Source organism: Malania oleifera, chromosome 12 (genome assembly GCF_029873635.1).
Source record: "Malania oleifera isolate guangnan ecotype guangnan chromosome 12, ASM2987363v1, whole genome shotgun sequence".
In the NCBI taxonomy this organism is placed as follows: Eukaryota; Viridiplantae; Streptophyta; class Magnoliopsida; order Santalales; family Ximeniaceae; genus Malania; species Malania oleifera.
The window spans coordinates 48,329,808-48,350,316 of NC_080428.1; the positions used below are offsets into that span (position 1 = coordinate 48,329,808).

General features: G+C 36.1%; 1 protein-coding gene across 1 annotated transcript; it reads left to right on the plus strand.

Annotated features, from left to right (window-relative positions):
* The first annotated feature begins 950 nt into the window (after window positions 1–950).
* Window positions 951–9,641, plus strand: LOC131144592 (cellulose synthase A catalytic subunit 8 [UDP-forming]). The gene is made up of 13 exons (XM_058093317.1): window positions 951–1,596; window positions 2,876–2,952; window positions 3,165–3,216; window positions 3,318–3,459; window positions 4,108–4,374; window positions 4,817–5,162; window positions 5,594–5,731; window positions 6,365–6,490; window positions 6,582–6,794; window positions 7,288–7,546; window positions 7,627–7,826; window positions 8,242–8,595; window positions 8,780–9,641. The coding sequence occupies exons 1-13, from the start codon at window positions 1,419–1,421 to the stop codon at window positions 9,365–9,367; spliced, it is 2,940 nt and encodes a 979-aa protein (XP_057949300.1). The 5' UTR covers window positions 951–1,418; the 3' UTR covers window positions 9,368–9,641.
* Window positions 9,642–20,509: the final 10,868 nt, after the last annotated feature.

The following is a 20,509-nucleotide window of genomic DNA, read 5'->3' on the forward strand; positions in this document are numbered from 1 at the left end:
GGTTTAAAATAAATTGAGATTTCGTATAATAATTTTTAAAATACCTAATTCACCCCCCTCTTGGGATTATACCGTTGCTTTCAAGAACAACAATTAAATCCAAATGCTAAAGATCATGGACAAAAAAATTGACCAAATTCTCTTGTACAAACAATCCAATTGTTAAAACTTGAAACTTCATGTTGGATATAAAGAGATACCTTTTGTTTAGTAGTACAAACTCAATTGGACCTCCAAGACCAAAAATAAATTGGCTATGTCCAAACCTTTTAAACGATGAGGAGTAGTGTGCACCTTCTACTAAAATTGTATCGAGTAAGCAATGTGACCTAGAACAAGTTTACATGACACAATTAAAGTGGAGAAATTTTTTTTTTCTAAGATGACTCTCTCAAAAGCAATTGTAAATTCTTTTAAAGAAACAATTGTACCCTAACTTTTGCTAAAACCCTTCAACTCTCTAATGAATATGAGTGCAACTTATTTAGGGAGCAAATGGGTGGGTAATTTCCCTTCTCCTTTTCCCAAAACCTTAAACCTATGTTCAACCCATTATCTATATCAAATAGGAGGCTTTTTTACAAACATTTTAACTCAAAATACCATAAAAAACAATAGTTAAATCCCTTTCTTTGTAACCATTAAATTCAAATTAATGAAATATTGTTCTATCCTCACATTTTTATAGCATTGTACCCTTTTCCTATGTAAGATTATGACACTACACAATTCACTTTAACTTGAAAACTATATCAAAAAGGAAATTCAAAATTTTAACTAATGCAATAATGAAGTGCAACTATTTCTATAATTGTAGAAGTTCCCTAGTGAATAACTCATAAATTAACCTAATGAACAACTTATGTATTAAACCTATGCAAAATCCCCCATAGGATTAAGGATTTGATGACATTTAGGCTCAAATGATCACTTCTGTCTTACAACGATACCCTTAACCTCAGCCAAGGCCGGCTTCACCTTCAACCTTCCCCTCTGCCAAAGCTTGGACTTCTCGGAAATGACTTGCGAGCGTAGGCTGGTTTGTTAAGATGTACCCCGCCCAACCGAACCCTTCCTTAAACCTCCCGCAAATTTTCAAATCTTCCCTGCAAAAAAAACAGAGATGTTGCTTCTCACCTCTCTCTCCGAAAGCAGAAGGGCGATACCAACGCCCCAACCTCCGTGCCCTACCAACCGTCACCCTCTACCCCTTATCGCCATTACAAAAATGCTTGCACCAGTACCTTCTCATGGGCAGCAGCGTACCCTAGCTAGGGTTATTGGGGTTTTTTCCATACAAGAAAGAAGGAAGGAAACTGGGAGCTCAGAGAGATTAAGAGGGGAAGGGAGGCAGAAAATCTTGTACGGGTTACGTTGGTGTTCTGGGTTTCTAAGGGTTAGGGTGTTTGATTATCAAAATGATGGAATCTGGGGTTCCTCTGTGCAACAACTGCGGGGAGCCAATGGGGTTTGATTCGAATGGGGAGGTGTTTGTGGCCTGCCATGAATGCAATTTCCCCATTTGCAAGCCATGTTTTGATTACGAGATCAAAGAAGGGCGCAGAGTCTGCATGAGGTGTGGTGCTCCTTATGATGGTATCTTTCTATCCCTCTTGAACTTCTCTAATTTGGGTCTGGTTTAATGATTTCTGTATTCAAACCTCTGCTCCAACTTTATTGTCCGAATTCCTTTTGTTTTTTTAAATGTATCCCAGAGGCACAAATCTTTGGGATGGTAATTTGAATTCTGGTTACTGGCTTGCTTCCTTCCAATTGTCGCTCATTTATGGTGGTGACTGCCCACCCTTTGCTGCTCAAAATTTGGAGTAAGAACATACATATACATGTATGTGTATTGACAATTCCTGGTGAATATTTTTGGTAATTTCACTTTTCAATTGTGTGGCATCAGAAAAGAGGGTGGATGTAGTGTTTTATTTACATGGATGAGCCTAAAAATTTAAGTATTTAGATCAAGGTGGCACTTACCCATGTGTTTCAAGATCATGTGCAAAGACTCTCTCATTGCAAACAAGTAGGAGAGCTATTCAGTTTGCTTGGTGTACCAGTCAGCATGCTGATTGGTACGCTAGGACCAATGTGGTTCTGCCTCGTGTTCATTATGTCAGACTACAAACAGTCATAAATGTCTAATCAGTCAAATGAATGGGTCAACACGTCTTGCACAATGGTATCAATAATATTTTCTTAGTATCAGAGCTTACATTGGAAAAGACAGTGAAAGAGTAGTGCCTTATGTACATAGATGGGCCCAAATACTAATGAATTAAGTTTTTGGGTCAACTTGATGCTTGCTAATATATAACAAGCTTGCACACGAAAGACTCCCTGGATGCTATAATATTGATGGGCTGCACTAGCTTCATAAGGTGATAGTTAATATGCATGGATTATTGGATTATTTTTGAAAAGAGATAAAAAAATATAGTTGATCTAAAACAGAGAGTGCCGACAATTGCATAACATCAAGTATTAATATTTGCATGGATTAGATTGGGATTACAATTATGCTTTTCCCTTCCATAATGCTGCATGGATTCTTCTTTTGCTTCTTGGAAAGAATGAATGAAATGACAAAGAATGCTTCAAAAAAGCCTGTATTTCTAGAGCATTTTTATTTCTTTTGGTTCATTTATCTTGATAATTAAATGAATTTTTACTGTTGAGATTCAAACCATGAGCTACAAGCATTTGTGTTGATAATTTTAAAGAATTTTTTACACGTCTTCGGAATCTGGATGTCATTTTTCGGATGTTTGATCTTCTACTTGATAATGGTTTGTTTACTTTGGGAATACTGTGGCTTCTTTTTTATTATATCCGATGGTGAAAGTATGGATGGCTATGTCTTCAGAGAACAGAGCAATGGCTGATGTTAAGACAGATGTTTCTGACAATCATTCCACAGTGGCAGCTCACCCCAATAATCAGGTATGAGTGTCATTTTACTTTGATTCTTTTGCCATTGAATAAGGGCGTAACTAAGGGTGATGTTCTAATATTGAGAAAATTGAAATAAATTTAATTTTCTTTTCAGGATTTTCTTTTAATACTGGTTAAATAGTTTGTGTATTTTTATTATTTACAAAACTTCACCATGTTATGAGGCCATATCTTTTTGTCATTCATCTTGGTTGGTCCAGGGAAATGGTATTCACGCTAGGCATGTCAGCAGTGTTTCCACAGTGGACAGTGGTGAGTAATAATATATTTCTCCCATCTTTCAATTTATTTAATCACTCAGTTTTTCATTTCTGTAATTTTGCTGCTAGCTTATTCTTATTGTTTTGTTGCAGAATTGAATGACGAGTCCGGGAATCCCATTTGGAAAAATAGGGTAGAAAGTTGGAAGGATAAAAAGAACAAGAAGAAAAAGGCAACAAGCAAGGCTGAAAAAGAAGCTCAAGTTCCACCAGAGGAGCAAATGGAGGAAAAACAGTAAGTACAAGGAAAACTTGGGTATGATCAGACCATCATGTGGTAAAGAAAAATATATTAAAAAAATGGTATAAAAGATCTATTATACAATTACTTCAAGGAGAAAAGGACTTGGATTTCAGTTCGTTCATGAAATATTTGCCTTCCATGCATTACTTGAGGCTGCTTCCAATGCTCGATGTTTATCATGCTATGCATCTGATATGGATGATTGGTGGTTGGACTGTGCATTTGGTTAATGAAAGCAAAGAACCTTACTAACAGCATTGATGAAATGGTGGTGCTTGATAGTTTTTTCATCTTGAAACGATTCATTTCTTACTAAATGCCATTAATCTGGGAGTTTCACCATGAAATCAGAAAAATTATTGCAAGAATTTCTGTTTTTTCATTTAAATTCAAATTAGCATGAAATAACATGGGTTTTCACAATTTAGGTATTATGTAGAATGATCCCATTTTCTGTCATTTTGTTTTTAAAAAAATTTTGCTTTTTCTGAAATTTTCCCTGTTTATCAGCTAAACGTGGCAATTTTATCAAAAGGAGTGAAATCGTTTTTAGATATACTTGTCAAATGCTTTATTATGTCTGTTCAGTTTTGACGGACTGGTTTATGTATTACTGATATGGGCTAAATACTTGTGCAGACCTTCAGAGGCGGCACAGCCACTTTCAAGAATAATTCCACTTCCACGCAACCGAATCACCCCGTACAGATTTGTGATTATCATGCGATTGATCATACTTGGTCTTTTCTTCCATTATAGAGTTACAAATCCTGTTGATAGTGCTCTTGGTTTGTGGCTTACTTCTATTATTTGTGAGATCTGGTTTGCTGTTTCTTGGGTGTTGGACCAATTCCCTAAATGGTATCCCATAAATAGGGAAACATATCTTGACAATCTATCTGCAAGGTATTCATCCTTAACTGCAAGGCTTACATATGTATTGTTAATGGGTTTAAATGATTAAGGAAAGAAGAAGAGGCATCCATACTCTTTGAATTCAAGCTTGTCTCACTTAACTGGAGATGGTATTTTGAATTTTGGTCACAAACATTAAATCAATATGTTTTTGAACTTGATTTTTATATACAAGCTCAAATAATTAAACGTAGTACCTGACTTTTAACTAGAGAATAAAGTTTCTAGTCAGCTAAGTCAAGGATGAGTTTTCCGGGCATACAAGAAAATGCAGTGAGGCTATGAAAAGATTTAGAATATATCATATATTTGGAATATCAGTTCAGGGCTAGAGGTTAAATACATTTCACCTACTTTATGAATTCAACTGTAAATATTAAGAGCTTGATATTCACCTGAAAATGACCTTTTCCTTTTTTGGTTGCCATGCCAGGTTTGAAAGAGAGGGTGAACCCTGTGAGCTTGCTGCTGTAGATTTTTTTGTGAGTACAGTTGATCCATTAAAAGAACCACCATTGATCACTGCCAATACTGTGCTTTCTATCCTTGCCGTGGACTACCCAGTTGAAAAAGTCTCCTGTTATGTATCTGATGATGGTGCAGCCATGCTCTCTTTTGAATCTCTTGTTGAGACGGCTGAGTTTGCAAGGAAATGGGTACCATTTTGCAAAAAGTTTTCAATTGAACCACGTGCTCCTGAGTTTTACTTCTCACAGAAGATTGATTACCTGAAGGATAAAGTGCAACCCTCTTTTGTGAAGGAGAGAAGAGCGATGAAAGTAAGCCTCTGAACCTCCTCCATTTGCAACCCTTGAATGGTCCTCGCATATATTAGTGCTTGTTTGGAACAGCTTTCCATTAAAACTTAAAAGTGACTCCATACTGTAAAATTAGCTAGCCTTCAATAACTTGGTTGGCAAGTCACATTATTCAAGTTGGAAATGTATTTTGAACCTAAAATGATTTTAGGAAGAAGTGACTGTTGAAGGTCCCATGGAAGCTGATTTTAAATCAATCAACACTTCCCAACTAAATTGTTGCACATGTTAGCATCGTGTAATTTTGTACTGTTAAATCACTTCAAAAACAAAGTTGTCCCAAACAGGCCCTCACTTAGACTGATGCTATGACATGATATATTAGTTGTTGCCATTAGTTATTTATTGATCACTGAAAGCAGACATCTCATAATTGGTCCTCAATTTATTAGAGGGATTATGAAGAATACAAAGTTCGTGTAAACGCCTTAGTGGCAAAGGCTCAGAAAACACCAGAAGAAGGCTGGACAATGCAAGATGGAACACCTTGGCCTGGAAATAACTCACGAGACCACCCTGGCATGATTCAGGTTATTCAATTATCTACTTATTTTACTTACTGGATTTTTTTTGTGATGATACAGGGACTTATGCCTTGTTTCTTGCACTTCTTTTCTTGAATATGCACTTTTTTCAGTAGGTATTATGCATTTGTTTTGTACGCATATTACACCACCTCTCTTCAGTTCTCTATTGGATGATGTCTCTCTCGACAGATAAATGCTCTACTTCCTGTTCAATATTTTGCAATTGGAGTATCGATTATGTCTTCATATGGTTCATTTTAAGTTGGGCATTTGATTAGTGTCTTTTTTCTGAATAAAATGTTTTGTATGTTCAAAGACAATGCCACCCCCCCCCCCCCTTTTTTAAGAGCATTACAAAGCAATGTAAAATTTTCTCTTCTCTTGCAGTTTCCCCAACTGTAGAATAAAATAGGCACTTTGTGCTGTTGTTCCAGAAAAAACATAAATGAAAAACAGAATTTTTTCTTTGAGTGAATTTCATTTATTTCTACTATTCGACAAATTGCTGCAAATTTGATTGAGCAAGGGTCTCACTTTATTTATATGTTTCTTTACTGAATCATCTTCATAGAGTATCACATTCTGAAAATTGAAAATTGAACCTTAAAAATAAGACTACTGTTTTGCCCTTTTCAGGTTTTTCTTGGACACAGCGGTGCCCATGACATAGAGGGAAATGAACTTCCCCGACTGGTTTATGTCTCAAGAGAGAAGAGGCCTGGTTATCAACACCACAAAAAAGCTGGTGCTGAGAATGCTTTGGTATGTCTACCTGCATACCCTAGTAAACAATTATCTCACACAATTTTAAGTCTCTAGTTTCATTTATACTTCAACAAATGATTTCCTACAGGTACGGGTGTCTGCAGTTCTCACAAATGCTCCCTACATCCTCAACCTTGATTGTGATCACTATGTTAATAATAGCAAGGCCATTCGTGAGGCGATGTGTTTCTTGATGGACCCCCAAGTTGGTAGAGATGTATGCTATGTGCAGTTCCCTCAGAGGTTTGATGGCATTGATCGCAGTGACCGATATGCTAACCGCAATATAGTTTTCTTTGATGTAAGCTTACAGCTAGCATAAAATTTCCATATGCTAATAATGATCTTTGTTTCTCTCAACCTAACCATCAAATAATCCATGGGGGGAAAAGGTTGGAAACTCATCTGTTTTAATTTTTTTCTTTCTCGAACCTCTTAAAACTGGCTTCCAAATTCAAATGAGAGCATTTGTTGATTTTTTGGAGATTTAAGCTGAGTGAAAAGAGAAATTTAACATTTGTTGCATCCGCATAATCCAGCAGAAATTATAAATTCTGCCTCATCAGGATCCAAGATAGGTAGAACTCATGGAAAACATCAAATATCTTTCCATCAAGCTGAATGTTGGCATATTAGTATGTAATAATGAAGCAGTTTCAAAAAGAGAAAAAGAAACAATCATTGTAATGGTAATTGAGAGAAATTAAATTGCAAAGCACTCTGTTTTAAATCTAGGCTGCTGCATAACAAGAAGAATTATATCCCTTCTGAGAATTTATTGTTTTAAATTTCAGGTTAACATGAAAGGACTGGATGGCCTTCAAGGACCAGTTTATGTGGGGACTGGATGTGTTTTCAATAGGCAAGCACTCTATGGTTATGGACCTCCATCTATGCCCAGCTTACCCAAAGCTTCTTCCTTGTGCTCATGGTGCGGCTGTTGTTGTTGTTGTGGCCGGTCCAAGAAACCCACCAAAGATCTCTCAGAGATTAATCGTGACGTGAAACGGGAAGATCTTGATGCTGCCATCTTTAACCTCAGGGAAATTGATAGTAAGTCTGCTTCTTTCATACAACCAGGTAAAAGACACAGTTGACAGATACAATAACAAAGACATGCTACTCTCCTGCAGATTATGATGAATATGAGAGATCATTACTGATCTCCCAGATGAGTTTCGAGAAAACGTTTGGCCTATCTACTGTATTTATTGAGTCTACACTTATGGAAAATGGAGGAGTGGCTGAATCTGCCAACCCATCAACACTAATCAAAGAAGCAATTCATGTCATAAGCTGTGGTTATGAAGAGAAGACAGAATGGGGAAAGGAGGTGCGATTTTTAATTCTTGTCCTTCTATTACAAGTTGGAACCATTCTTGAAGCTTTTGAAACATAACAATCGAAAGGAGCCAATAGGATCTTGGTGAATAGGATTAGATCTGGACTTCATTATTTTTAATATATCTTCGAGTTCGGATTGTTTTCCCAGGCTCGGGACAAGCTGATTCATCACTAGTTAAATGTTATGCAGGAAGGAGAAAATACTGATTTGAGTTTTCCTGCCCAAGTTATGTTGTGGTTTTATCTTCAATTAGCAGTTCCCTTTTGTTAGGATCTGTTCATAATTAGTTTAAATGCATTTAACTTATTAAGTCTTTTACTCTAGTTGCTGTCAAGTGCATTTTGCTTGATATTTCTTTCACATATGTTGAAAATATTCCAATATTTAAATTCTATCTTCTCAGATTGGATGGATATACGGATCCGTCACTGAGGATATTTTAACAGGTTTCAAGATGCACTGCCGAGGATGGAGGTCAATTTACTGCATGCCCTTAAGACCTGCTTTCAAAGGATCTGCACCCATCAACTTGTCTGATCGGCTGCACCAGGTTCTCCGATGGGCCCTTGGGTCTGTGGAGATCTTCCTGAGCAGACACTGCCCTCTCTGGTATGGCTATGGAGGAGGCCGCCTCAAATGGCTTCAGAGATTGGCGTACATAAACACCATTGTTTACCCTTTCACATCTCTCCCTCTCATTGCATACTGCTCACTGCCTGCAATATGCCTTCTGACTGGAAAATTCATCATACCAACGGTAATTTTTTTGTATCTTCCATTTTCAAGCTAACACAAATTTGCTGTAGTACTGCTTTTATGTTTTACTGGCTGAGATGTTTGTCAGTTAGCACTATCCATTTTTCTTCTAGGCTTATAGCACATTTTTTAAAAGTCAATTTATGATGAGACCACCAACTCAAGTGACTTCTAATGTGTTTCAGCTCTCCAATGTAGCGAGCATCTGGTTTCTAGGCCTCTTCCTTTCCATTATTGCAACCAGTGTGCTCGAGCTGCGGTGGAGTGGAGTCAGCATTGAAGACTTGTGGCGTAACGAGCAGTTCTGGGTGATTGGAGGCGTTTCAGCCCATCTCTTTGCTGTCTTCCAAGGATTTCTGAAGATGCTAGCTGGTGTTGACACCAACTTTACAGTAACAGCAAAAGCTGCGGATGATGCAGAATTTGGGGAGCTCTACATTATCAAGTGGACAACGCTGCTGATCCCGCCAACAACCCTTCTCATTGTCAACATGGTAGGTGTTGTAGCTGGATTCTCCGATGCTCTGAACAAAGGTTATGAAGCTTGGGGTCCTCTTTTTGGGAAGGTCTTCTTCGCCTTTTGGGTGATCCTCCATCTCTACCCATTCCTCAAGGGGCTCATGGGTCGGCAGAACCGTACCCCAACCATTGTTGTTCTCTGGTCAGTGCTGTTGGCCTCTGTCTTCTCCCTAGTATGGGTGAAGATCAACCCATTCGTAAGTAACGTTAATGATTCAACCCTCACCCAAAGCTGTATATCCATTGATTGTTGAGCAGATATGTATCACAAGGAAGCCTGCCAGAATTTTGGGTTCAATATTATGAGTATTCGAACTGGAATTTCTGTAGATTCGTACCTTACCTCTTGCATGAGTGGAAACTTTTTGGTTACTTTTATCACTCTAGAAGCCAGTTTTGAATGTCTTAAAAACACTTTGCATTAATCTTTTCATGGACCTTTGAAGCTGAACAGTGTGTAAAGATCAAGGTGTACTGTATTAATTGGTTATGCATAAATGAATGAAGATAGCAGCAAAGCATTAGTAAGATAGCAGGATAATTTTTCGTTCTCAGAATTTCAATACACAAAAGATGCATGAAATGACTTGAATGAGCAGAAACCAGTATCAACTGGCTTCTTGTGTGGTTCCAAGTCCTACCAACCAGGCTCCGATCCGGATTTTTGAGAACCGGTTTTTTACAGTTCCACTCCGGTTTTAGGGTCAATCCATCCCAGTGACCTATAATCGATTCACCAAAGCTGGTCTAAAGTCGATCCCGAAACGGACAATGGTGGGCAGTCAATGTGCATTGATTTCCTGTAGATTCCTTGATAAAGCAGTTTGTGCAAATATCAATTTTTTTTTTTTTGTTATCATATATCCGTTGGCAAGGACTGGACCATATATAACGGTCACATAGTCCTTGATCCTCTAATACTGTTTTTCCACGGGGGTTGCTCAGAAATCTTTTATGCTTGCCAGGCTGCATTATTACAGAAGTCTGAAAGCTTAAGACGGTGGCTTGAACCCTAACCACCACCAGTGGGGGCTACTAGGTTGTAGGTCCCTATTGTTGGCGTGATAATTTAGAGCACACGTTACCTGCAATGCCCGGTGGCAAATTGGTGGACGACGAGGGTAGGTAATAATTTTATATTCTTATGAGGGTGGGACGGCAAGGGTAAGTTACAATTCTATATTGGTAAGTTTTCTCCAAAGAAAATAATATTTTTTCGGACTAACTTCAAACATATATAATAAAGTAGGAGTTACAAGATGTACAGCATATGGGCATTATGACAAAAAGGTTGTACAGAGTTGAACAGGGTAATTAGTTTCATGTGCAGAACATAGGATTTGTTTTTTGTTTTTGTTTTTTTTTTTTTTTTTTGGACCTTATATTTGGTGGTCCATGACAAATTTTTATTATTTTGTCATATTTTAATTTTTGAATTTCTTTATTTGAATTTTATGGTGGTCTATGGTAATCCTATTTTCTAATTTAGCATCTAAATTTTATTTTAAAAATATTTTATGAGTTATTAAAAGAACAATCTATATAATTTAGGATTATGGGTGTATAAATAAGCTTTTAAGGTCATTAGCAATCTTCAGTATTTTTTTTATAAATAAAATTCAATTTTCATCTAACCCCCATTTACACGAGTCAACATTAATGTAGAGAAGGAAAGTAGCATAATGCAATCATATCACATCTTAATTGGGGATGTATATTTTCACAATTTTGATTTGTATATTTGTAGCAATGCCACGAGCATCTTAAGATGCCCTCAAGATATGTTTTCAGGAGTGTCTTTCATGAGGTCAGGTGTTCAAACCCTCTTGAACTCGTTTCCGCCCCTGGACTCCTGAATTTACCTTCCCTTTGGAGTTGTGGGGTCAACTTCAAGGGGCGCAGGATTAGTTACGTGGACCGTAAAACGGACGCGTGGGTACCTGGTGGGTAATCCAAAAAAATAAAAAAAAAGATATGTTTTCAGATATTGCAATACAATTACAATCCATCTTTTCTCAATGCATATAAAATAGGACAGTCATGTTAGGAAGCTACTCATTTTGTCATAAACAAAAGCTAACCTTTCGCGAACTTTTAAATTAAAATCCAATATGAATTTTGAAAGATTTTTAATTAACCCATGGTTTATAAAATGACCTTTTATCCATTTTATGGAAACTAGAAATGAGTTTTTAAGTAGTAGTGAGTCAAACCCAAGCTAGTTGTGTAAAATAATGAGTAAAATGAGTTCAAGTTCAATTACTATATTTTAAATAAACAGAGAGAGAGAGAGAGAGAGAGAGAGAGAGAGAGAGAGAGAGAGAGAGAGAGAGAGAGAGAGAGAGAGAGAGAGAGAGAGAGAGAGAGAGATTATTTCCTAAAAATGTTATTATTTAAAAAAATATTTTTCAAAATTAATTGGCAAAATATGCTTCAGTTCTAATTAAATATGTTAAAATATTAGAGAAAATGTGCAAAAATTTATTATAATTTATAAATGCATATTAATTTATAATCTATCAGTTAATTTGATAGATATCACTTTAAATTTTAATCTCTCTTTTATAAATGAGCAATTCAAATCTTACAACAACAACAACAACAACAAAACCAAGTCTTAGTCCCACTAAGTGGGTTCGACTATATGAATCATTTTCCGTCAATTTATGCGATCATAAACCATTTCTTTTAATAGATTCAAGGATATTAAATCCTTACTCACTATCTTCTCCCAAGTTATTTTAGGTCTACCCCTACCCCTTCTACTGCCCCCCACAATAACTAAGTTACTCTTCTTCACAGGTGCCTTATAAGGCCTACGTTACAAGTGTCCATACCATCTGAGTCATCTCTCCCTTATCTTATCTTCTATAGGAGTTACACCTAACTTACCACAAATATGTTCATTCCTTAATTTATCTTTCAATGTTATACCACTCATCCATCTAAGCATTCTCATCTCGACAACTTTTACTTTTTGGATATTATGTTTTTTTGTTGCCCAACATTTTGATCCATATAGCATAGCTGGTCTTATAACTGTCCTATAAAACTTCCCTTTCAATTTTAAGGGTATTCTATGATCACATAGCACACTTGAAGCACTTTTCCATTTTACCCAACCTACCTTAACTCTATGCATTACATCATCTTCAATTTCTCCTTCAGCTTGCATAATAGATTCAAGTTATCGAAATCTACAAGTGCTATCTATTTCTTCATCATCAATTTTAACTTTGTTTCCAATATTCCTCCTATCATTACTAAAATTACATTTCATATATTCTATTTTATTTCTACTTATCCTAAAGCCTCTAGATTCTAAAGCTTCTCCCCATAATTCTAACTCAGTCTTTACTTCGTCCCTAGTTTTGTCAATTAATACAATATCATCTGCAAACAACATATACCATGGAACCTCCTTTTGAATACTCTTAGTTAATTGGTCCATCACTAAAGCAAAAAGATAATGACTCAAAGTAGATCCTTGATGTACACATATGGTAATTGGAAGTTCTCTAGTTTCTCCATCTAAAGTCCTTACACTAGTCATTACTTTATCGTACATATCCTTAATGACATCGGTATATCTACAACATACACCATTTTTTTCTAAAACCCACCATAGAACTTCCCTAGGTATCCTATCATATGCTTTCTCAAGGTCAATAAGTATTATATGCAAGTCTCTCTTCTTTCCCTAAACTTTTCCATTAATCTTCTTAAAAGATAAATAGCTTTTGTGGTAGATCTTCTAGGCATAAAACCAAATTGATTTTCCGAGATTTTTGTTTCTAACCTTAATCTTTGTTCAACTACCCTTTCTCATAGTTTTGTCGTATGACTCATAAGTTTAATTCCACGATATTTATTACAATTTTAATATCTCATTTATTTTTGTATATATGTATTAAAGTGTTTTCCTCCATTCATTTGACATTTTCTTAGTTTTTACAATTGTATTAAATAAATTAGTTAACCATATAATTCCGTCATCGTCCAAGCATTTCCAAACTTCAATTGGGATGTTATCTGGTCCCATAGCTTTCCCATTATTCATCTTTTTTAGTGCTAACTTAACTTCGTTAACTCTAATTTTGCAAATTCTAAGTTTATGCCTTCTATTTGGTTTTCGTTAAAAAATTTACTAAAGTAACTTCACCATCTTTATTTAATATCTTTGTCCTTAACCAAGACAATATCATCCTCACTTTTTATACATTTTACATTTCCTAAGTCCTTGCTCTTCCTTTCTCTAACTTTAGCAAGTTTAATAATATCTCTTTCCCCTTCTTTTGTACCTAATCTATCATACAAACTATTAAATGATCTATATTTAGTTTCACTAACGGCCCTTTTTGTATCTTTTTTTGCCTCTTTATATTTTTTAAAGTTATCTCAGTTTCTACATTTTTGCCACGTTTTATACCAAATTGTTTTTGTCTTTATGATTTTTTGTACATCTTTATCCCACCACCAACTCTCTTTGCTATTCGAAAATCTTTCCTTTGATTCACCTAAAATCTCTTTTGCTATCTTTTTAATAGAGCTAGCTAATCTATTTCAAAGAGTATTTGTATTTATCCCATCCTCTAAGGTCCAATCCCCATCTTTGATTATTTTATTTTTAAATTTTATTATATTTTCTTCTTTTAGGTTACATCATCTAGTTCTCTTACACTGGTTTATTTTATCTTTTTTCTTCCATTTTTTAATACATATATCTAACACTAAGATTCTATGTTGTGTGGTTAGACTTTCACCTGAAATAACTTTACAATCCTTACATGATAAACGATCTACCCTCCTAGTTAAAAAAAAAATTTATTTTACTTCTATTTTGTCTACTTTTAAAGGTTATTAAGTGTTCTTCTCTCTTCTTAAAGCAAGTATTCATTATACTAAAATCATATGACATAGCAAAGTCTAAGATCATCTCCCCAGACTCATTTTTTTCTCCATATCCATATCCTCTATGTATCCTCTCATAATTTTTATTATCTCTTCTAACGTGTTCATTCAAATCTCCTCCTATAAATATTTTCTCAGTCCCCGATATGCCTTGTATAATACTAACCATATCTTCCCAAAAGTGTCTCTTAAGATTTTCTACTAAGCCAACTTGAGGTGCATAAGCACTAATGATATTTATTATCTCTCGTCCTAATACCATCCTGATTTTTATAATTCTATCTCTTACTCTAGTTACATCCACAACGCTATCTTTTAAGTTTTTTTCTATAATAATGTCTACCCCATTCTTATGTTTTTCTTTTCCAGTGTACCAAAGTTTAAATCCTGATTTATTGATTTCTCTAGCTTTCTCCCCCACCCACTTAGTTTCTTGAAGGAAAATTATATTAATTATTCTTCTAACATTATATCCAAAATTTCCATTCTTTTACCCATGAGTGTCCCTATATTCCAAGTTACTAATCTAATCCTAATTTCCCGAATTAATTTATTTACCTGCCCACATCCAGAATGATGCAGGAACCCTTGCATATTTGACACCGTACTCGGGCGCCAACACGGCGCGTCGCTTCGAGGAGACGACCTAGCCCACCCTTGCCTACTTTTTGCTACACTCGGGTGGTTCAAGTGCAACATGTCGCTTGTAAGGGATGCCCCAAAAAATATTCAAAAAAAATTCATATCATAGTGATCTAACAAACTTTATGCTGGCTGTCAGCTACCTAACACAACCCTCCTCCTTAACCCGAGCTTGGGACCGGCTGTGTGTGAAAAAATTAGGACATTAAGTGCATCACAGGTGGAGTTAGCAATTCAAATCTTAACCTACTTAAATTTTGGCTACTAGTTTAAAACTATAAATTCAAAGTTTCTAAAAGTTAAAAGTCAACTTTTTCTTAACAAATTATTCCATTTGATTGTACAAAATTATAAGTACATGAATTACATTTTTAAAAAATACATATTTTTAAAATCATTTTAGATATTTTTAGGATTAGAAACTTTAGAACTTTTTAACCTAACATTTAAAATTTATTTATTTTCTTTTTAACAACTCCTTTTTCATTAGAGGGCAAACAACTACTATAACAATCTCATTAACTCCTTTTCAATAAATTCTTCTATAAGTTCTTTTTTAAATGTCATATAAGCATCAAACTAAATCTTAATTTGTTTGAACCTAATCCTTTGACTTATTTTACCACCTTATTTGATGTAGAATTGAAAATTTTTCATCCGTTAAGCTTTGGTAACTTAACCAGCACATTAACTCGAATTTCACAAACTCAAATTTAGTTTTTAAAAATATCAAATTAAGATGTGAAAGATGATTAAGTCATTATAAAAAGTAAAGCTCATTAAAAATGGCAAAGAACAGCCACCAATGAATAGAAGAGTAATGAAGCATATTTTGGAGGACAGGAGATCAAGCATCAAACTATGAGTAACTTGAAAGAATATCTGAGTACTAGACTATTGAGAGTAGGGCCTTTTTTTAGTCCATTCAAGGTTTATTGGTTCTAACTTCTAAAGTACACAAAGGTAATCCATTTTCCATATTCATTTTTACTCTTTCTAAGATTCAAATGCAATAATTTTGATATGAAATTAAGATGTCCAAGGGACAAGGCAAAGCCCAAGGCCTATCGTGTAATTTATCTTCTATTTATTTTTTTATGTGGAAAAAAAGATTTTAAGAATTCATTTTTTGTGCATTTTTATAAATAAAAGGAGAATCTATGACAGACCAAATTATGCATGCAGCAGTACATTTGTCATTGTTTCACCCACAAGTGCAAGATAAATGGTATTCTGGCATGCCTTGTGATGCCTAAATAGAATTTTTTGACTCTCTTGTGAGGCAAGTTCTATGGAGGAAGCATTCCATTTTCTTGTTTTGAAATAACTTATGTGTTTATGAGTTCTGATTATTTTCCAAACACTGGTTTTAATGTTGTAATATTTTGTGAACTTGTATTATTTTGATGAAACAACAAATAGAAAGAAATGAAAATGAAAAATTATTATTGAATTCTTTGCACACTGATTACATTGACACAGGTGCAATTTATATACAACAAGATCAGAATATTCTTTGCAACAAATTTCACCACAACAAATAAAATATTTACATGTGTATAACTAAAAATTATTCTTGAGCATTATAGTTTGACACATTTTCAGTATTACTAGATGAGGTGTCCATTCAGAGTTGATCTTGTATGGCAAAAGTAGTGCTAATACGCCCCTGTGAGCCAAGCATGTCTAGAAGAACAATGAGGCTTGATCTAAGTGTTGAAAATTTGAAAATAGACAAGGGCTTGGTAAATATATCAGCAAGCTGATCCTTGCTTGAGAGAAAAGAAACCTAAAGAGTTTTAGCTTGAATTCGATCTCATACAAAATTATAGTCAATATCCACATGTTTGATATGAGAATGTAACACAGGATTAATGGATAGGTAAGTTGCTTCTAGATTATCACAGTAAAGAGTAGGAGGTTTAGATATATAAGAAAATTCCCAATTCTAACAAGAGATATTGAAGCCACAACAACTCACACGTGGCATGAGCAAGGGCCTTATACTCTGCCTCCATACTTGATCTGGCTATAGTAGATTGTTTCTTAAGGCTTCATAAGACCAAGTTTTTCCCAAAAAATACACAATAGCCACCAGTCGACTTTCTGTCATTGGGGCACCCTTCCCATCCTGCATCGGAGTTACAACTAGACCAGGAGTCGAAGATGATTGCAGAAATAGACCATAATGAAGTGTATGCTTCAAGTCGCGTAAAAATACGCTTAACACTCTGCCAATGAGATAAGTATAGGACATGCATGAACTGACAAACATGGTTGACAGAGAAAGCAAGATGTGGCCTGGTGAAGAGTACAACTGCAAACTACATACTACGCTTTGATATAAGGTAGGATCCTCCACATAAGTGGAGTCAAAAGCAGACAACTTAGTGGAAGGAGACATAGAGCTGCTAACTCACTTACAGTTCAACATGTTCATCTTCTTGAGCAAATCCAAAATATATTTCCTTTGAGAAATCATGAGTCTAGTAGAATCATGGCGACATTCAAGACCCGAGAAATAGTGTAAATGCCCCAGATCCTTGAGGGGAAAATTAGTGCATAAAATAGAAATAAGATGAGCTAAACACTTGGACTGGAACTAGTAAGCACTATATCATCCACATAGACTAGAAAATATACAACCACATATTGATGTCAATAAATGAATAGTGAGGTGTCTAATTTTGAAACAGAAAAACCCAACTCCAACAGTTGAGAGCTGAGTCACGCATACCAGGCACATGGAGCTTGTTTAAGGCTATATAAAGCTTAAATTTGCAGACATAGTGAAGAAATTGAGGGTGTATAAACCCAAACAGCTGAGTCATAAAAACATGTTCATCAAGAGTCCCGCACAAAAGGCATTTTGGACATCCAACTGGTGAATCGACCAACCACAAGAGATTGCAATGGAGAGAACTAACATAATGGAAGTTGGCTTGATCACAGGGCTAAAAGTTCCATTGTAGTTGAAGCCTTCAAGTTGACTATAGCCCTTAACAACCAGTCTCGCATTTCGTTGTTGGATGGAACCATTGGACAGGTGCTTGGTCTTAAAAATCCATCGACAACCAACTATATTTTGATTAGGGGTAGGAGGAACTAGTGATCAAGTTTTAGTGGACAAAAAATCATCAAACTCCAGCTGCATCGCATGCCTCCATTCGGGAAATTTAGAGGCTTGAGTAACAAAGAAGGGTTCCTTTGCAACAGCAGTGGAAGTGGTATGGGCACAAGGCAGAGGCCATGAAACAGTGTTGTCAGTCCTTATTTTGGGGCAAGTTTTGTTGGCTTTGGCTCTAGTTTGCATGGGATGAATGGAGGTGGAGGGGATCTCATAAGAGAGAGGGGTTGCAAAGGGAAAAGAGGATGCTAGAGAGGAAGAATCTAAGGGTGCCCTAGAAGAGATAATAAATGGTCTTGATGATGGAGAGGATTCAAGTAAGACTAAAGGAAGGTGGGCTTGTGGGCCAAGAGTAGAAGAATGAGATGGTGAAAGAAAGATATTGGGATTTGGAGATAGGCTAGGCCAAGTAAAGAGTTGGTTAGGAAAATAAAAAGGCCTAACAAATTGAGAGGGAGAAAAGAAGGGTAAATGAATTTGGGACGGGTTAGGCTGAGATGGACAGGTTGAAGATGGACTTGAAATGGAAGTAGTAAATGGAAAGTTGGTTTCATCAAACAAGACATCCCTGGAGATATACAATCTAGTAATGGGAACATGGAAGCACATATAGCCATGGTGAGAAGAACTATATCCAAGAAATGCACACGGGAGAGACCTAAAATTCATTTTGTGATAATTATATGGCCTATGGTTAGGCCAACATAGGCAACCAAGAGTTTTTAGAAACATGTAATCTGGTTTTTGATGAAAAAGAACTTCAAATGGTGATTTGTGATGTAAAGTGGGCGTAGGAAGTCAGCTGATTAAGAAAATAGTAGTGACAAAGGAATCTAGACTAGTAAGAATGAGGTAAAGAAGAATGAGCAAGAAGTGCACAACCTGTTTCCATAATATGTTTGTGTTTTCTTTCGATCGAACCATTTTGTGAGTAAGCATATGGGCAAGAAATGCGATGAAAAATACAAAACGATTGCAACACTTTATTAAGAGATCTAAATTCTCCAACCCAATCTAATTTTAAGGAATGAAATTTTGCATTAAAGAGCATTCTACATGACACTTGAAAGATAGAAAAACTGGGACTACATTCGACTTGAATCTTAATGGAAAAAGTTAGGTAAACCTATTGTAGTCATCAACAAAGGAAAGATAATATCTAAAACCACCATAAGAAAGCATCGAAGCAAGACCCCAGATGTCTAAAAATACAAGATGAAGAGGAGCAAGGGAACGATAGGAGGATTAACCATATGGGACTTGGTGGAGTTTAGCCTTGCAACACGAGGAGCATAAACCCAAGGAGGTGGAAGACCTGATAGGAAGAGACACTTGTGAAATTATTTTTTCAACTAGTTGCATGGATGAATGACCAAGCCGAATATGCCATTGCATTAAGGAGATGCGTTCACCAACATAAGCTTGAGGAGATGGAGAAATTTGTGCAAATACATACATGCCACCTTTAGTAGGACCTTGGAGAAGAACTTGCTGAGTTCGGGAATCCTTCACACAGAAAAAGGAAGAGTGAAATTCAAAATAAACAAAATTATCTTCACACGAATGTCGGATAGAAATTAAAAGGAAATGTATAGTTTAGAGAGAAGAAGATTGCCATGAGTGGAAGGGATGGTGGAGCTATCAACATAATGTATAGGAAGGGAAGTACCATCACCTACATGAACTTGTTTATCACCTTTGTACTTAGAAGGATTAAAAGAGATGTTAGAAAAATCATGAGTGAAGTGGTGAGTAGCAGCTGAATCAAGGTACGAGTTAGCGTCTATAGGAGTGGAAGAAGGTTGTGGGTAATGTAGTCCTGATATGAAATTAGCCGAGAGGGAAGGTGGAGGAGGGGATTGAAAGCTGAAATCAAACCTATGATAGCAAGTGCTGGCTATATGGCCTTGCTTATGATACACTTGACAAGTGGGCGATTAGGTGGAAAGAAGGGTGGGTAGGGGGAAAAACCACAACCACCATTTCTTCCATGACCACCATGCCCTCTAAACCTTCTCCTACCATGAGAGAAACCATGTCCTCAGGAGGAATTGCTGCCAGGTTGTTTCAGAGTGGTATTAGCCAATAATTTAGGAGCTATTGTAAGACTAGTAATTTAATGGGTTAATATGGACTAATGAGTGAAGAGATGATTGTAGACTTGGGCTGGAGTGAGGGGATCCACAAGTGTAGTAATAGAGGTAACCACTAAATCATAGTCTAAAGCTAAGCTAGCCAAGAGGAAAGAGATGAATTCAGAAGATGATAATGTTTTACTAGCTAGAGCAAGGGTGTAGAGACTCAAAAAAATGAAATAATAAAAGAAATTGGAGAAAAGCAGTTTTTGGTTGGGAGAGGAGAAAACCGGCGACGATTTTCTAGAGTGAAAATAAAACTATCGACGGTTTTGTGATTTTACCATAGGTCGGTAACATGTAAATGGTATCTGGGCCGATTAAATAGAAAATCAGGGACGGTTTTCTGAGAGCTAGAGAAAACCATCGACGGTTTTCTCTCCAAAGGTGGTTTTAAGGAAGTCTGGTGAGTTCATTCTTTTAATTAAAAAAAAAATCACTCTCCCCCCCCCCCAAACCCTACGACTCTCTCTCTCTTCCTTTTCTCTCTAATTCTGGCTTCATTTTAGCCTGAATCAATGATCAGGAACCACCACGAGGTTCCTAGGAAGATTCTCTGCAACTTAGGTGGAGTAGATTTT